Here is a 17,028-nt window from a genome sequence, read left to right as displayed (position 1 = left end):
TTTATGCAGTACATCACTGTATGCTTCATACAGTATCGTTGTTAATTAATTGAACTTGTTTTAGTGGAAACATAAAATTCAAAAGATTATACTTAAATTATGTTCATTGCACTTGTTTTTAAACTTTTTTCTTAGTTTAGACAACTTCACAATTTAGTTTTACAATTTGAGTTTGGGCACACTCCATCTCGATCAGGAGCAGATAAATAATCATAATAACAACACAGAGGATTTTTTGGACAAAAATCTTTTTCGACTAGAGCTGTGCAATTAATCGCATGCAATTGTTATGCGTATCTCATCAGTAAAGCCTGTGATTATTAGTAAATCTCCTTTCAGATGGAGCGGCATTTAATACAAAAAACAATAGTTCACTAACAAGCTATGAAGAACCGCATTCATAATCGCAGGCAATTTGTCCGTGATTATTAACGCGATAATGAGTAGCTTGTCAGTGAACTACGGCTCTGTGTATTACAATTTTTCTCGATTGCTGACACACAATTCATAAAAAAATTCACCATTTTCTCACAACTATAAACACAATCTCAAAACTACACACCAACTTGTACAAACTTCAAACTTCAAAATCAAATACTTTAGTCAAAAACATGTTCTCTTTTGTCAAACTCAAACTTTGTCCTCAGGTGACACACAAACCTGCCAAATACACAGACAACTTCACTGCCTAGAGAACACTAGTGAGAAAATTTCAAAACACTGTTACAAAAACCTCCTTTTGAGAAATAGGAATCTTTTTGCTAGTCAATGACTGTTACAGTATACGGTGTAAATAAAGGGGAGAAGATACAGTAAAATTCAGCAATAAATTTAAGAAAAGTTTACTGTCATTACACTACTGTAAAGAGATCTTACAGTACATGAAAAGCACTACAAGAGAAAAGTTCAAAGACCAAATAACTGAATAAACAGTAAACACACATTGGAATATACTGTCAGTTACTTTACATAAATAAATAATGAATGAATAAATAAATACATTCATTCATTCAGCCAGCTTCCTCTGCCAATCTGCATTACAGTATTGGTGGTACCCTTATTTGTTATGGCAGTTTCTTAGTCTTCTGACAAAAAGACTTCTCTGCCTCCCCTAGACAATCGTCTCTATTCTGTACAAATAGAGTACATGTAAGGACTACTTGGCTACAAATCATTTCAACAGTAATGAGTTTGAGGGTGTACAACATGTCCTACAGGATTTACTGTCCACAAAATAATGAAAGTTCTCTCATCTGAAGTACTGCTGCTATGTACTGTAATTATTTTGTAAGTAGTATTGAAACCTTGTAGATGAGCCTGTAGGCCAACTTCCCTCATGGTCAGTCCATGCAGAAGAACATCGTAAACTATATAGCTTTGAATTCATCAGGAACAAATTGCCTTTTGACCTCATCCCCTTCATTTTTGTTTTCCCCTCCTATTACTCTTTGTTCCACTACCAGGATTCATTTTCTAAAACACATAATCACTTGTGCTCCTTTGCATTTCATCCTAAGATTCTGACTGATGTGTCATCAGTTTTGCTACTGAATATTCACACAAGGATAAATGTGCAAATTTGTTGATGCTTGAGTTAACTATATTGTGTGTTCGTGTTTTCTGAATGAGAACATGGTTAAACCTGTGCAAAACGATGGTGTTTTTGTTTAGAGTTCTGCAGAAAACACTGAGCAAATTGGAACGTGTGTGCAAACAGGTGAAATGTGTTAAGAGTTTTGAGAAACGTGTCTGTTTCGAGAACTGTATGAATGGTGTGGAAAATTGGGCCAAATGAATCAGTTATAGTGTGTTAGCAATCGAGAAAAACTGTAAATGCTGCTCCATCTAAAAGCCTGTGATGGAGATTTACTATTAATCACAGAACCGGCTTTATTGATGAGATGCGCATGACAATCACATGCGATTAATTGCACAGCCCTATTTGCGACAAGCCTAGAATCGAGCCACACTTCCAGATCGTTCGGGGTGCAACATCAAATTGGGCTTAAAATTGTCCTTAAAATCTTCTAGTGTGTGGTAGGGCTGTGCAAAAAATCGAATGCGATTTTCATGCGCATCTCATCCAGCACGTGCGTTCAGATCAGGGTTGCCAGGTTTTCACGACAAATCCTGCCCAGTTGCTTCTCAAAACTAGTCCAAAACTAGCCCAATCGCATTTCCAGGAGGTTCCCCGATAAAAATTGCTTCCCGGGGATAAAATATGTTTTTTTGTGATTGACCACAAGCATGAGGATAAAAAATCCTTGTTTTATCCGTTTTGCTCCTATAGTGTGTGGTGTGCCATGATGTGACAAAGACAGCACACCACACACGAACAGATTTTCGACTGTCAGAATCAGTCAGAGTCTCGACTGTGAACAGGAAATCTCGCAAAATCTCGCAAGACTTCAGAATAAGCGTGTTAGAAATTGCAATGATAGTGTTTGGAAGGATTTTATACACGACATGTTTTATAAACATTCGTGCTGTTGCACAAATATACAAATTGATCCTCCATCTCTGCTGTCCATATAATTTTCACTTTGTGCTATGCCATGACTGCTTCCGTCTTCCATAATCTTGCTTTCTGATTGGATATTGTTGCGTTTCACGTGATAATCTCCAGAGCGTGCGCGTGTTTGTCCTCGGGGTTCCTCCACACATCAGGATTTCTGATCATAAATATTAAACATATTGAATATTTATGATTCACTATCGGGGCGGCTCCGACGTTCTTCCGATCAGGCTCGGACACTCTTAACACACCTCACACCAAGAGAAAATCTGATAAGATAATCTGTAGAACCATCAAGATAATCGGGACATAGCTAGAAAGGGGAGAAATCGGCCCAAAACCAGCCCGATTATCTTTTGGTGTGTACCAAGCATAAGTCATATTTATTTATGAGATGACAACTTTAAGCCACTTGCCGAATGAAACATCAAGCAAGGTCATGTGACCATAATAGCGTACTACTGTTTGCATTGCATAGTGCTACAGTTCCACATATTACTAAAAATATAGTAAATTAAAACAAACTAATTGACTAACAGAAAAATGAAAAAGAAAGAATGAACAAAAAGACAGAAAGTATTTATGATAGAAAAAGACAACAAATTAAGTCAAATACTAATTAAACATGTCATGAGACAAAAGCACAGTATACTACTATGTGAAATGTTTACTGATTACTGTCATTAAAATATAGCAGGCGATATATATTATTATACAAACAAAATGAAAGCCCCACACAGACAGAAATCAATGCTATAAGTGAAAAGAAAATCACAAAAAAGATGACAGGGTGAACACAGAGAGATTACAGATATAAGGTCTATATGCTACCTTACCCTACAGCAGGGTAAAACAGCAGTCTGGCACTTATTTTAACAGCTGCAAGGGATTTCCATTGTAAAATCAGCTGAGTAGCCTGCAGTGGGCTTCTCGCTGTAAGCCATTATGTTTCTGGAGGGGCAGATTAAAAGCAGTTATGTCCTTGACGTCCAGGTTCACACTCATCAAAAGCAGGACTTTAAACCAGGGATTCTGGGAAGTTGGCAGTCAGTAGCTTGGCATATGGATGCCAGACTGTTATTTGCTGTTTCTCTTTCTCTCATTATCTCTCTCTCACGTCTGTTCTGGACCTGAGCCAGTGCAGAGATTGGTTCTTTGGAGCATGGTGGTCCAGTCCTAATATCTAAACCATCTTTCAAAGCCCTAAACAGTCTTTAACAACAACAACAACAACTGAGCTCTTAAACATCCACATAATATTCAGGAAAGATGAAGCCAGGTAACAAAGAGATCACATGTTTCTGTTCAGTTCTCAGCACAAACATTTCCATTAGTTCAAGGGATGCACCATTATGATATAAGTATTTATATTTTATATTTTGAATTCATCATTAGATCTACATTTTGTGAGAATGATTACAAAAAAGTTCCCCCTCAATAGCCTGCATCTGTATGTTTCAACTTACATAAAAAATATGTACAGTGGAAAACTGCTTTTAATTTGAAAACAGACTCAACTGCAGGAAATCTTTCTTATATTACAATCATTCAATAATCACATAACCTGGAGCCACTGGAATAATATAAATACATTGTTAACAATGATGAATAAATATTATAACAAATGTATTGTAAATTAATGCATTAACTAACGGTAACTAATGGGACTTATTACCAAAAATATGAAATATCTTAATTGCCTGTGTGTAAATATTTAATTCTGTTGCGTTTAACAAAATGTACGCCAACTAGACAAAATGTAGGGTCCCATGAATAACATTTGACCTATTTGACTAATCGGAAAGATGCGTTAACATTAAAATGTCACATTTGGTGATCCCAAATGTGGTGTTGATATATTTCATATCCTTATTTTGTTCATTTGGTAGGCGCATTTATCCAAAGAGATTTACAGTGCATTCAATGCTGAACTGAAGCAGTTCAGAGTTATCGAAGTGACACAACCAGTGTATCTCAAAACAGGTGGTATAAAGGGCTGTGTACTTACCACCCCTGTATGGCTTCCAGGTATAGAATTTCCCCCGGAAGGGAACACTGTCAAAGTCTGAGCACTGAATCTCCCGAAAATCCTGAGATCCGGCTGGGCACTCCTAATCCACACACAAATCAGTTAGTCTGAGAATATAGTGGAGCATGGCAACTATGGATCACTCTGTTCTATTGGAATATGTCTACTCATTTAGAGATTTAATATTTTGCCAAATGCACCCTCATTTTCAGTCATGTCATCTAATTTAGAACAGAATCCATCCACAAACAAACCAAAGTTCTAAGTGGGATATGTGTAAATTTGTAAGTATTTGAGGAAATGTCAGACAGACAGAAAAACACAAATGGAGTCAGTAAATGATGTGTGGATATCAAACTCACATCAATGTTGCAGGACCTGAAGCGCTTCCTCTCTCCCAGACAATATTTTCCTCCAACTGTTGGCCTGGATCCACACAATAACAGGCATCAGACACATCTGAGTGTAATTTCAAAGTAACTCTCAATTACACAATCATTCTGCTCAAGTTCACTTCAGCCAGACATCTTCTGTCTTTCTGTCGATCTGTTAGTTTTTCCGATTTTCTCTGGCATGTCATCAAACTAGGTTCATTGAGTGCAACGGGCTGAGCGTAAGAACATTATGAGTCATCAAATCACTCGTATACACTATATAAAAAAACTGAGTTTAAAATTTAGGGGTTGGTAAGATTTTTTTAATGTTTTTGAAAGAAGCCTCTTATGCTCACCGAAGCACATTTATTTGGCCAAAAATACAGAAAAACGGTAATATTAAAATGTTACTGTTTGAAATTAACAGTTTTCATTTCAATAATGAAAACTGTTATTTGAAATGTAAATCTTTTTTATTGTTTGGGTTAATTCCTCAAACTACTGAATTATTTTATGGTATCTACATTACTTGTACACACAAAATACTTGAATGCCCAACTACAATGCACAAAATACTGTATCCAACAGTGCAACATGTTTGACTAAACCCGCTATTTTCGTTGTGATAAATGAACCAGTAAGTAATTAGCAACCCCAATTTCTTGCATCACATTTTTTATATTTGATCAGTTGAGACATTCTTATGCAAAATTTTTAAGATGCTTTAAAGGGACTAGTTCAGCCAAAATGAAAACTCTGTCATCATTTACTCACCCTCAAGTTGTTCTAAACCTGTATGGATTCCCTTCTTATGTTAGGGTTAGGCTTCTGTTCAGTTGACGCTAGCCATTGACTGTATTTTTTCCATACTATGACTTCCATACATTGATCTAATGGCCATTGTCAACTTGTTTGGTTACCAACATTCTTCAAAATCTCTTCATTTGTGTTCAACATAAGAAACTCATGCATGTTTTGGAATGAGTGGAGGGTGAGTAAATGATGAAAGAATTTTCATTTTACAACATGACGAGGTAATGTGAGAATGTAGATTTTGCACTTACTATTTAGGTAGCATACAGTTCAGAATTCAATTCAGTTCAGCATTATGAACACTGCCATTCACACAATGTAGCACAATACCAATGTCGTTGAGTAATACCGCCAATGATCTGTCCAATCAAACAGTTTTAATCAATCACATGACCCTGACTCACCTGGGGCTGTCACAATGGCGAATAGAGGATGAGACTCCACCCCCACAGGTGCGACTACACTCCTCCCATGGCGACCAGTGGCCCCACCCACCATCTACCCCCTCCGGACGTGTTCCATATGGCACACACACTCTTTTGTAGCACCACTAATGAGAAAACAGCATTAATCAATATGAAATATGTGATATCTGTGATGTGAGCAACCCAAAAACTACCTGCCAACATATGGTGAACTTTTTTTTTTTTTGCCAAAGAATGCATTACTACCTACATTTACATTCAAAACTATTTCATTATCAAACATGATCTACCTATCAAGCTAAAAATTAAAAACATTATTGAGCCTTAGCTGTGTTCTTCCTGGCCTGTTCCAAGAATTCCCCGTGCTTACCCCTTTTTCGATGGTGCTGGTTTGACAGATGGTGCCCTCGGCTGCTGGGATACTACTGGTGATGCAGCGATTCCCTTTACTCATGCACCAAAGCTCACTGCACACTTCCTAAAAACACACATACACAAGCCACTAAACAAAACTCCAGATAATGTGGGGAAAAACAGACACTTAGAGACACTCATGAGACTGAAAAAAATATGTGGAAAGAGTAGAAGTTGGAAATTCCTGCACCAAACAAAATCCTCCGACGTGGATGTGTGGTTTCTAAGGTGTTCTAAGTGTTTTTAGCATGTTTTAGCAGTTATACCATGGTACGTTCTTGTTTCTGCCACATCTCATGATGTATATCAGATGTCTTCAGATCAGATGTAAAGAACACACTGCACTGCAGACCTACCTAATAACTTCCTGCTTTATTAAACTACATAGTTACAGGGAGATCTGAACTAGTGTGTTATCCTTCTCCAGATGTTCAGTTTCCTGCATTGGTATCCCATAAAGCAGTCAAAACCTAAAGCTTGACTCAGCAGGAGCAGATATAGCACACTTTACAGACGGAGCTCTGAGCTCCACTGTGGGTCTGTGGAGGTGTAAGGGTTAGCCTTGGCTGGCAGAGAATAGAGCCGCAAACCAAGGAGAAGCAAACTTTTGACCAACTTGTGGTTTTGGACAAAAGTGGCAGAATGCCAGCAGTTTGAAGTCTTGGGGGGAGCAAAAAGATGGAATGTTACAGCCAGAGAAAGGTAGAACTACCATCTGGTGCAGATTTAAAGAGAGAGAGAGAGAGAGAGAGAGAGAGAGAGAGAGAGAAGGAGAGAGAGAGTGCTAAGTGATTTACTGTGGGGATATAAAGGCAACCTGGATAGGACCATAACCCACAATTCATCTGTACAAAGGCTCTACTTGAGCATAGATGTCTTACTGTGTTATGGTGTGATGGTTATATACCTCTAAAATAGTCAATATGCAAAACAAATACATAATTTTACATGCTTAAAAAATAAATATTTTAAACATATTTGAATAGCTCACCAAAATATAAAAAGAAAATGTTCTAGCAAATCATGACTTTGGAAGACAAAATATTGCATATGCATAGTATGACTATCATATTTTTTGTAACTGATAATATAAACATCTAATATCTATGTTTTAATGTCTAAAGCAAAATGCGTTTCTTGTAGGGTGATGTACACTACCATTCAAAAGTTTTTGTTTTTTTTATCTTATTGTAAAATCTCACTTACGCTTGCTCACTAAGGCTCAATTTATTTGATAAAGTAAAAACAGTAATATTGTGAAATATTGTTACAATTTAAAATAACATATATCTATCCATCTATCTATATATACACATTAAAATAAAACTGATACATTTTGCAGGATTCTTTGGATTTAAATAGAAGGCTTAATCTCACTGACCCCAAACTATTGAATGGTACATCAGAAAAAAACATGGTACTCCCATGGTGCCATAATCAAAAATCGTGGTGATCTGAATTATAAAGAGATGATGATGATGATGATGATGATGATGGAATTTTCTTTCTTGGGTGAAGAACTGCTGACGATTACACTGAGTGATGCAAGTACCCCGTATTTACACTGACGAGACTTCACTCCGTACTGAAAGCGGCACTGCTCGTCTGCATCATAAGCCTGGCCAGGGGCTGTGGTGGGGTAAACAAATTCCTGCTTAGGGGGAACATTGTTGAGGCAGGAACCCATGCCAGAGCTGAGAAACAATCAGAAAGAAAACAGAATGAGTGTGTGAGAAGTGATGGAAGTGTAAAGGCTAGTTCATGCTGCCCTGATGCCAACAAAACACTAAATTCCAAAAGTTGTGGGGGTTTTTTTGGATCGGTGTGTTAACTCTTTTTTAATGTTTGTTGTGGTGAGTGAATTGGCCTTAAAAGTTGGGAACCTATTTTAAACACGGTTGTTAGGAATTTACACAAAAGTGCCACTAACTAGTTTCATACTATTTTAATAAAGTATAAAGTTTTATTTATTCATGTGATGGCAAAGCTGATTTTTCAGCAGCCATTACTTCAGTCTTAGTGTCACATGATCCTTCAGAAATCATGCTAATATGCTGAGTTGGTGCTCTAGAAACATCTTAATATTATCAGTTTGGAAACAGTTACATATTAACAGTTAAATATTAAAGTTTATAATAAAAGCATATATTTGCATTTGTATCTGACAGAAAAGTCTTTACTGTACTGTATATAAAATGAAAATAAATATAATTTGATCAAGAAATACAACAAAAATTCACTAAAATATCTGAAAAAAGGAAATGGGAACTAACTGTCAGAAGATTTTCAGGCCAAATATTAATTAGCCTGTATACTGGTCCATCATTACTAAGCACCTCATGTTAGAAATGCCTCTTGAATACAAACTCATATGATCATGTTGTATCACTTTAAAAAGACATTCACATCAATCATTTTTATAATCCAATCCTTTGAAAATGTATCATACTAAAATTCTATAATGATACGGTCAGTATTTCACACTAAATCAAGTATGTCTCAGTGAAAATACAGATCTCAGACTGAGGCAGCAGACGCACTCGAGGAAGTTGGTGATGTAATCACGGCTGCAGGCAGACCAGACGAAGGGGTTAGTCTTCATGGTGATGTGGGCAGCCATCAGTTTAGCAGTCTCCTGACTGCGCACCCCACATGCATTGCCAACACCATCATGATTCATCCCAAACCTGAAAGAGAGAGATGAATGATTTTATGGAATTATAAAAATGGAATCCCATGGTCCTGGTTACAGAATGTGAACACACACAACCAAACCCATCAGCACCTCACACAAACTTATGTAATCCTACACACAGTTAAACATATGCCCCCTTGTCTAGACAGCCCCAGTGTGCAGCATCATATGGCTATTAGTTCAAAGGTACCTGGATGAACCATTATGGCCAGACCACTAATGACTTCACCACCTATGAAAACAGCTCAGAGGCCTGTGAGTGTAGCCAAAGCAACAGTATACTGAGTGACCCAGTACAAACAGAGCTCAGATCCGTACAATGATAGAAAAAAAAAATGCTTTTCAACTACTAAAGTAGCAGAAATGACAAAAGAATTGCTTTTCATGGAAGTATTCCGAAGCTCGATATCAGCCAGGCATGCCCATAAATTCATATGCATGATTAAGCTGCAGAAAGTGAATGGAATGCTGGGCCACCTAGTAAAACAATACTTCAACATCTTGGAGTGCAAAAAAACCACAAATGAAAAGCCCAGCGCAAGGCGACTGGAGCCATCATAGTCTGTCGTCACTTGCTCCACTAACAAGATATAAATATCACAAGACTGAGAGAAAATATTAGTGCAGTTGTTGATAAAGAGCATTATTTGTATTTAAAAGGCTCCAGTGGCTTTAGAGCTCGTCCCTGAATTTAAGCCAAGTTTGTTTTGGTAGGCCGCTTAGAGTAGAGGTCAAATGTCAAAGGTCAGAGTTGAGAGGCTGTGCCCTGATGACACAAGTAAAGCTGGAATTTTAGAGAGTTGGTGTAATGCTGACTTATAGTAGAGTTTTTGGAATATGTTTACTGACATAATTATGTCACAGTTAGGTTTAGGTACATCAGGGATTCCCAAACTTTTTAAGTTAATATTTCAATAATTTAACAAACATTTGCATGCTCACAGTTCTCTGACACTAATTATTGGTCACATGAAATGTAGGTAAAAAAATGTAATATTAATATTTTTTGTAAGCATTTCATTTCACATTTTGGTATTTATTTTCATTTTGAATATAAATTAATTATTAGTTTTTCATTAATTCACAAACCCACTGCGATTCCCTCTTGACCCAAAGTGAGCAACATCCATCAACAAAATTCAGACAGTTAAACATGCAGGAACAGAGGAACATTAGAGGAATTGGAGGAGACTCACGTGTGTCCTATCTCGTGTGCAATGGTGAAAGCAGTTGCCAGACCAATGTCTTCATTGATGCTACAGCTTCTCTCTGGCTCACACATACCGCCAACAGGTGCCAGACCTGATATGGACACACGTGTCCACACGGGCACAGTGACATGGACACACACATACACATATATGCTACAATACCATCCACCTTATTTTTATTGTAAGAGTGGGCTGGGTCTTTTTAATTTGGCTTATGGTGTCAGCAGCTTTCAGTTATTTTAGCTGTACGGAAGATTGTAATGTTGACTGAAATTGGTAATTGTTAACATATTATTTTGATTTATTATTGCAATCATAAACACACTTTGTTGAACAAATAGTTTTACAATTTACTGCACTTTGTTTATTCTAATAATTGCTTAGCTGTAGAGGATAATCATTTGGAAGTCCCACACATTCACAAGAAATAGCTTACTTCCGCACTGCAAAAATTAGGTGGATATGCAGATACACATATATGCAAATACTACTACAGTATTGCTGATTAGTTAATTAATCAATTAGTCTCCACAAACTAATCAATAATATCAAAGTAACCAATATACAGTACCAATAAACCTTCGATTAGCTTTGTTAAGAACAGAGAAGAAATGAGAATTCAGACATGAATAAACAAATATTTAATGCATGCAGACAGATAACACAATTAATGATGGATGGATGTAATGATTGTTTGGATTGGTAGAATGGATGGATTGGATGATTGATTGGATTAGTAGAGTGGTTAGATTGGATGACTGCATGGTTTGGAAGTTTGGATGGATTGGTAGGGTGGATGGATTGGTAGGGTGGATGGATTGGTAAAATAGATGGACTGATGGGCTGGTAAAATGGATGTACTGGTAGAATAGATGGACTGGTAGAATGGATGGATTGGTAGGATGGATGGATTGGAAGAATTGGTAAAATGGTGGATAGATGGATTGGTAGGATGGATGGGTTTGTAGAGTAGATGGATTTATGAATTGGTAGAATGGATGGATTGGATAGATGTCTTACCAAGTGTTCCACAGGGTTTGTTCTTGTAGATGCAGATGTCATACCTGTAAACACACCACAGAAGTATTTATGTTTTTTTTTAAGTTTGGGTGAATGAACGGCTTGGGTTTTTCTACAGACACACACACACACATGTTTGTTTCTGTGAATTGTGGGGACTTTCCATAGACATCCATTACTTTTATACTGACCAAACAATATTTTTTATCCCATAACCCAAACCTAAACCTGCTCTTTACAGAAAACCTTTGTGGTTCTGCTCTTCACATTGTTACACTTTCAGATAAACACCATTTTTTTATATATTTTTTTTGCCCTCGTCAAAATTTCAGGTTGTACTGTCCTTGTGTATTTGCATAAACAAGTACACACACACAAACACACACACACACACACACACAGATACTAGAGCTCTGAGACAGTTCACAGACTAGACACTGTTCTGATAAGAGAGTGAAGACAATGAAAGGAAATGCTTGATGCATCCAGCAGACATACCCTCTGATATAACTTCCAATATAACGACTCAACACTTCCCACACTTTCTATTTCTCTCTGCCTCTCTCTTTTACTCTCACTCTCTATTTCTTTCTCATACTTCACATGTTATCTCTCACACTCAACTCTGATTCGCAAGAATTCAACCTAACTCCTCATTGTGTAGATTAAACCTATAGCATGATTTACCATAAATCGCTTGTTCTTCCAAACACACTTCAAGTACTTTAAAGCCATTTTAAAATGATGACCTGTTGCCTTGTAGAACCAACAGAGTGCTTGTAGAGAGATGTGTTTGTGTGTGTGTGTGTTGAAAAAGATTTGAAAAGCATATACCAAAATAGTCAAACTTTCTCTCTAATTATCTGCATGCTGACCTGGTGATGAGGACTGCTGTATCATGGTGAGCGATTCCATTGTCAGGGATGGCATTTCCATGTCCATTCCGGTGCAGGATGGACTTTTGCCACTTGCAGAAACTGTCTAAAGACTTCCCTGCATGATGGTTTACCTCTAGTGTAGGCTGGCAAAAGAGGAAAGAGCTGGATCAGATAAACTTGGATCAGACAGTACATCCAGATTTATTACATATACATCGTACTCTCTGTGTATAATTTGATGAGTTAAACATATGTGCATGCTTAAATGTATTCGTAGTACAGTAAGACCCTAAAAATGGATTCCCAGCTAGGTTGACATTGGACTTCTTTTTATATAACAGTTGGCAATATGCTGGTTCTTTCCACCTGAAGTATTTCAATTCTGTGCAAAATGAAATTGCACAAATAATTAATGTTTTCAAAAAGGTTTCCTAGAACACTCCTTCTGTTTGCCATTGGTACGGTATGCATATGTATTATGTATATTGTCTAACCCTTAAGGTGAGATCAAATTAGCAAAAATGTCTGCCAAACATTTTGCGAGGAAAGACAGTCCATAGAGTAGCAATACATAAAGAAAGCCGTTTATAACAGTAAACGTAGAAAATTTTTGTATTAAACGTTTAAAAAACATGAACACAACAAATACACTGCTAGCATGTTCAGAAAGACAGACATTGTTTCCCTTGCCTGGCACCCAGCACCCAAGACGACCACAGCACCATTACATTCGTAACCCAGGAATGCACACACTGGCATAGTCTATAAATGTATCATCACACAATCCAGGGCTCAAGAGTCCTAACTTTCCAGGTTTCCTCTACCACAGGGGGTGGCGGGGTGTTCTCATCTGGAAACAAACCATGTTTGGTTCCACTAAAACCTTAGCGCGCCACACGGTGGTTATCTCAACACGGCTAAAACTGCACCTAATGACCGGTCTCCCATCATTTGTCAAATGACATTATGCGGAACAAATTACAGGGGGATTTATTTTTAGCTGTCTGCGATTTGGGATCATTAATGCTTCATTAAATACACCACCAAACCCCACTCCTATCCTTCCCTGCCCTGCGTCGTCTGTAGGATCCTGTTTGAGGTCCCTGTACATTCATGACTGTGGCAAAATGAGAGGTCAACAATCAACAATAAGAGCAGTCATGGTAGGCTCTCTGGACACACCCAGCAGAGCCAGGTAGCAAACAGTCCAGACTTGTGTGGACTGTCTCAGCTGCCTCAGACTAGGACGCTTTTGTCTGTAAATACACAAACAAGGAATATTTTGACAGGTGAAATAAGCCAGACTAAGGCTTATATGTGTATGTGTTGGAGTGTAATAAATAATATGTGCATAAATAATTGCAATAAATGATTTAATGACTTTCTTGTTTACTTATGTTTCTAGTAAGCTTCATGCACATATTCTTAGAATTAAAAAGTGTTTGTTTCATTCAGGATTTTACAAAGTTTTTAAATACTGCACCAGGGCTAACATGAATGAAAACATTTCAGATGTATTTTTAAATATTTAAAATATAAAATGTAGTGAACTTTAATCAAATGTAATAATAATCATAATAAACTAATTGACACATTATATATTAATAAAATATAAATTATATATGGAAATATATATGGAATAATAATTAAATATTAATATTACATGTGCTGCTTAATATTTTTGTGGAAACTTAGATACGTCTAAGAATTCTTTGATTGAAAAAAGTTCAAAAGATCTGTATTTTTCTAACAATCTAAACGTCTTTACTGTCATTCATGTTCAATTTAATACATTCTGCTGAGTAAGTTTTTCTTACAAAAAAAAACTTACTGATCCCAAATATTTTAACAATAGTGTATATTTCTATCCTAAATCATCAAAATGTTAAAATAATAGATGTTTTATATTTAAACTAAGTGGATACAGAGTGCTTGCAATCACAATGCTTGTTAAACCATTTTTTATACTTTTCACAAATCCAATGCGCACCAGAGGCATTTATATTTTATATAACACACCAGTGGACCAGAAACAGAAACATGTTGTGGCATTTCTTTGTTCACTTAAAATGTCCCTTTATGAATGGTAATGCATGACAGGAATTTAAAGCACACAAATGTTGTGATCAGGCAAATGTAATAAATGTACCAAACCTTTAGGCAAACATGCTTCAATAAGAGTACCTGGTCTTCCATCAGTAGAATAAGCCTCGTCACAACGATGTTCACTGCATTCCCCAGGCTAGAATCCTGGAACAGTTTGGCAACCTGACCTCCAGGGAAACAAGAAAAAACCAGTCTTAAAAACGAGACAATTGTCTGTTTTTAGACCTTTCTATTCCTGCTCTTTACTATAAAGATGGACATTTTACAGTCTACTATAAAACCAGTGCTAACTGCTGCGCTGGGGCTGCGAGGTGAGGTAATCCCTTCATTAAACACATTCCACAGGTGTGAAACTATTTGTAACAATGCCACAAATTGCCCATGGGGATTATAAATTGAAGAGTGAAATATGGATCCTCAGGGTGAAAGAAGACAGTTACTTAGACAACTGGTTTTCATTTAATCATTATTGTTTGAGCCAATACAAATGACCTGGATAGGTCAAACATCCTCTGAAGATTCACTTAGTCTGTGGGACATCATTGCAGGCTGTTCATTTTAGGTCTCTGTAAGGATCTCAAGTAACCGGCAAAGAGTTTAGCAGAGTGTCCGTACAGCTTTTTTCCGTAAAATGAAAGCAAATGGAAACCAGAGTGTCCAAATAACTCCAAATAAGCACCAAAAAATCATCCTGAAAGTACCTGAACCCATATGATAGCTTTGTGGGGAACAGATCAAAATCTTAAATTGACATGGTAACCTTTCATGTTCAATGTACAGAAAAGAGCAGCTTGGACATTCTGCTATGAAATAAATAAAAAAGTCTTGGTTTTTAAAAGACATGAAAAGTGACAAGTGTGTGAACTATTCTTTTAAGCATGCAAACAAGAACAAGGAGAGTTGAAGCTTACAATATTCATGACAGCCAGAATGTACTGCTCGATATCGCGACGGCCGTGATAGCTGACCATCATCTTATCGGCCACCACCAGGGTTTCCACGTAGCGTTCTCGGCTGACAGAACGCTTCAGTGGTAACTGGCCCCGTCCCATCTGGTTGGGTGAGGGCTTTATCGTTCTCTGCCACCATCCATAGCTTTTACCAGGCTTTTCATCTTAAGAGAAATGGCCACAATTGTAATGTATGTACGTTTCCTGAAATACATTTCTGCGGCTATTAATATGTTTAAATGGAAACGAAAATAGGCAGTGTTTGATATCATATTTCGTCTTATTGTAAATACAGTAAAGAAACTGCTGTACTACTGCTGTAGCCAAGGCGAGCTGACTGACGTTATCAAGTACGCTGCTGTTCCATTTGCAGAGTTACCAAATTTTTTATTTTATTTCTTTTTTTATTACTGGACTCCCGTCATCCCATCCCCGGGAGTTCATAAATTTGCATACAAGCTTGCATTCAGATTTGCCTCCATTCAATCAACAGTTCATGCATAAAACCAAGTTCCTGCCCGACATTTTTTAATAATCCATTTCCCCTTGGATTGAAGTCACAATATGAATAAAAAGATCTGTCGCTACTTTTATTACAAAGTGACTTTTAATGTTGGGAATAAAACGGGATAGCCTATCATACAAGCCGAAATACCTCATGAAATGGGTTGGCGAACACAATTTTCTCTTGTCAGTTGAATTTAAAAGGTCTTTTTGGTCTTGGCATTTTTAGTTCTTACCGATGACTCCACAGGACTGGTCCATGTTTTGGTATCTTAGAGACGACCGTTTGTACACCACATGGGGGTGCCCTTCTCTGCCATCCTCATTAGTGAAGTTTTGAGCAGAAACCAGGGGTTCGATAAGGTACTCCTCACCTCCAGCTACAATGACCCCTTGCTGAAAAAACAAGCTTCAGATTAGCATGAAGGGTCTGTCACTGAAATGTATGACATGCTTTTGCTTGCATGTGAAAAAACGAAACATTGGCCTCCATGGGCAATCAGATTTTACACTCTAGATACATTCAAGTTCCTGACAAGATCAAATCATCCCATCATTAGTCTCCCCTCTAAAATAATGAGCTTGTGCTGGGCTAATAATCCTGTATGAAATGGGAACTCATGGCAGATGGCCAAAGGATCTTAGCATGTTTCATTGTTTCCTCTCTTCATCTCTTTCAGTCACACTTTTAAAGTCCACATAATCCTGTAATGTGCTTAGTGATGCTCTTGTGGACACACTGAGCATTCCCTGATGAATTTAGTCATGCTACTCTGATCACCAATAATTAACCTGGAAGTTTCTTACCATCATCATGAGCAAGCTTAATCCTCCATGGTGTTTGGTGCACACACAATTAAAAATGGATAAATTATCGACCAGGCCAGTCGTGTATTAGCACCTGCGATGCCAGGTAGATGAATCACCCAATACTGCATCCAGGTTGTCGGATGGCATTTATCAGAGACTTAACACTGTACTCAAAGGGTCTGGATAAACAAGCATTGGTCTTGACTTTGTGATTTGTTTACACAGGTGTATTACCAGCTCTGGCAAGTAATGAGCAGGCCACGGCATGCCGCTTGAAACTAAAT

At 37.4% G+C, this 17,028-nt stretch overlaps 1 protein-coding gene across 2 annotated transcripts in view; it reads right to left on the bottom strand.

Annotated features, from left to right (window-relative positions):
• The window catches only part of LOC132097851 (A disintegrin and metalloproteinase with thrombospondin motifs 10-like), a 70,433-nt gene that overhangs the window by 36,941 nt on the left and 16,464 nt on the right, over positions 1–17,028 (bottom strand). For both annotated transcript variants that reach the window (XM_059503810.1, XM_059503809.1), the window contains 12 exons: positions 16,171–16,330; positions 15,392–15,594; positions 14,559–14,642; positions 12,372–12,517; positions 11,497–11,540; positions 10,462–10,567; positions 9,111–9,257; positions 8,123–8,264; positions 6,527–6,634; positions 6,136–6,281; positions 4,907–4,970; positions 4,524–4,626 (listed from right to left, as the gene is read on the bottom strand). In XM_059503810.1, the coding sequence (XP_059359793.1) occupies positions 4,524–4,626; positions 4,907–4,970; positions 6,136–6,281; positions 6,527–6,634; positions 8,123–8,264; positions 9,111–9,257; positions 10,462–10,567; positions 11,497–11,540; positions 12,372–12,517; positions 14,559–14,642; positions 15,392–15,594; positions 16,171–16,330 (1,453 nt within the window). The remainder of the gene's footprint in view (positions 1–4,523; positions 4,627–4,906; positions 4,971–6,135; positions 6,282–6,526; positions 6,635–8,122; positions 8,265–9,110; positions 9,258–10,461; positions 10,568–11,496; positions 11,541–12,371; positions 12,518–14,558; positions 14,643–15,391; positions 15,595–16,170; positions 16,331–17,028) is intronic.

This window comes from Carassius carassius, chromosome 21 (assembly GCF_963082965.1).
Source record: "Carassius carassius chromosome 21, fCarCar2.1, whole genome shotgun sequence".
Lineage (NCBI taxonomy): Eukaryota > Metazoa > Chordata > Actinopteri > Cypriniformes > Cyprinidae > Carassius > Carassius carassius.
The sequence above is the reverse complement of the archived record's forward strand: the minus strand, read 5'-3'. Positions and strand labels throughout refer to the sequence as shown.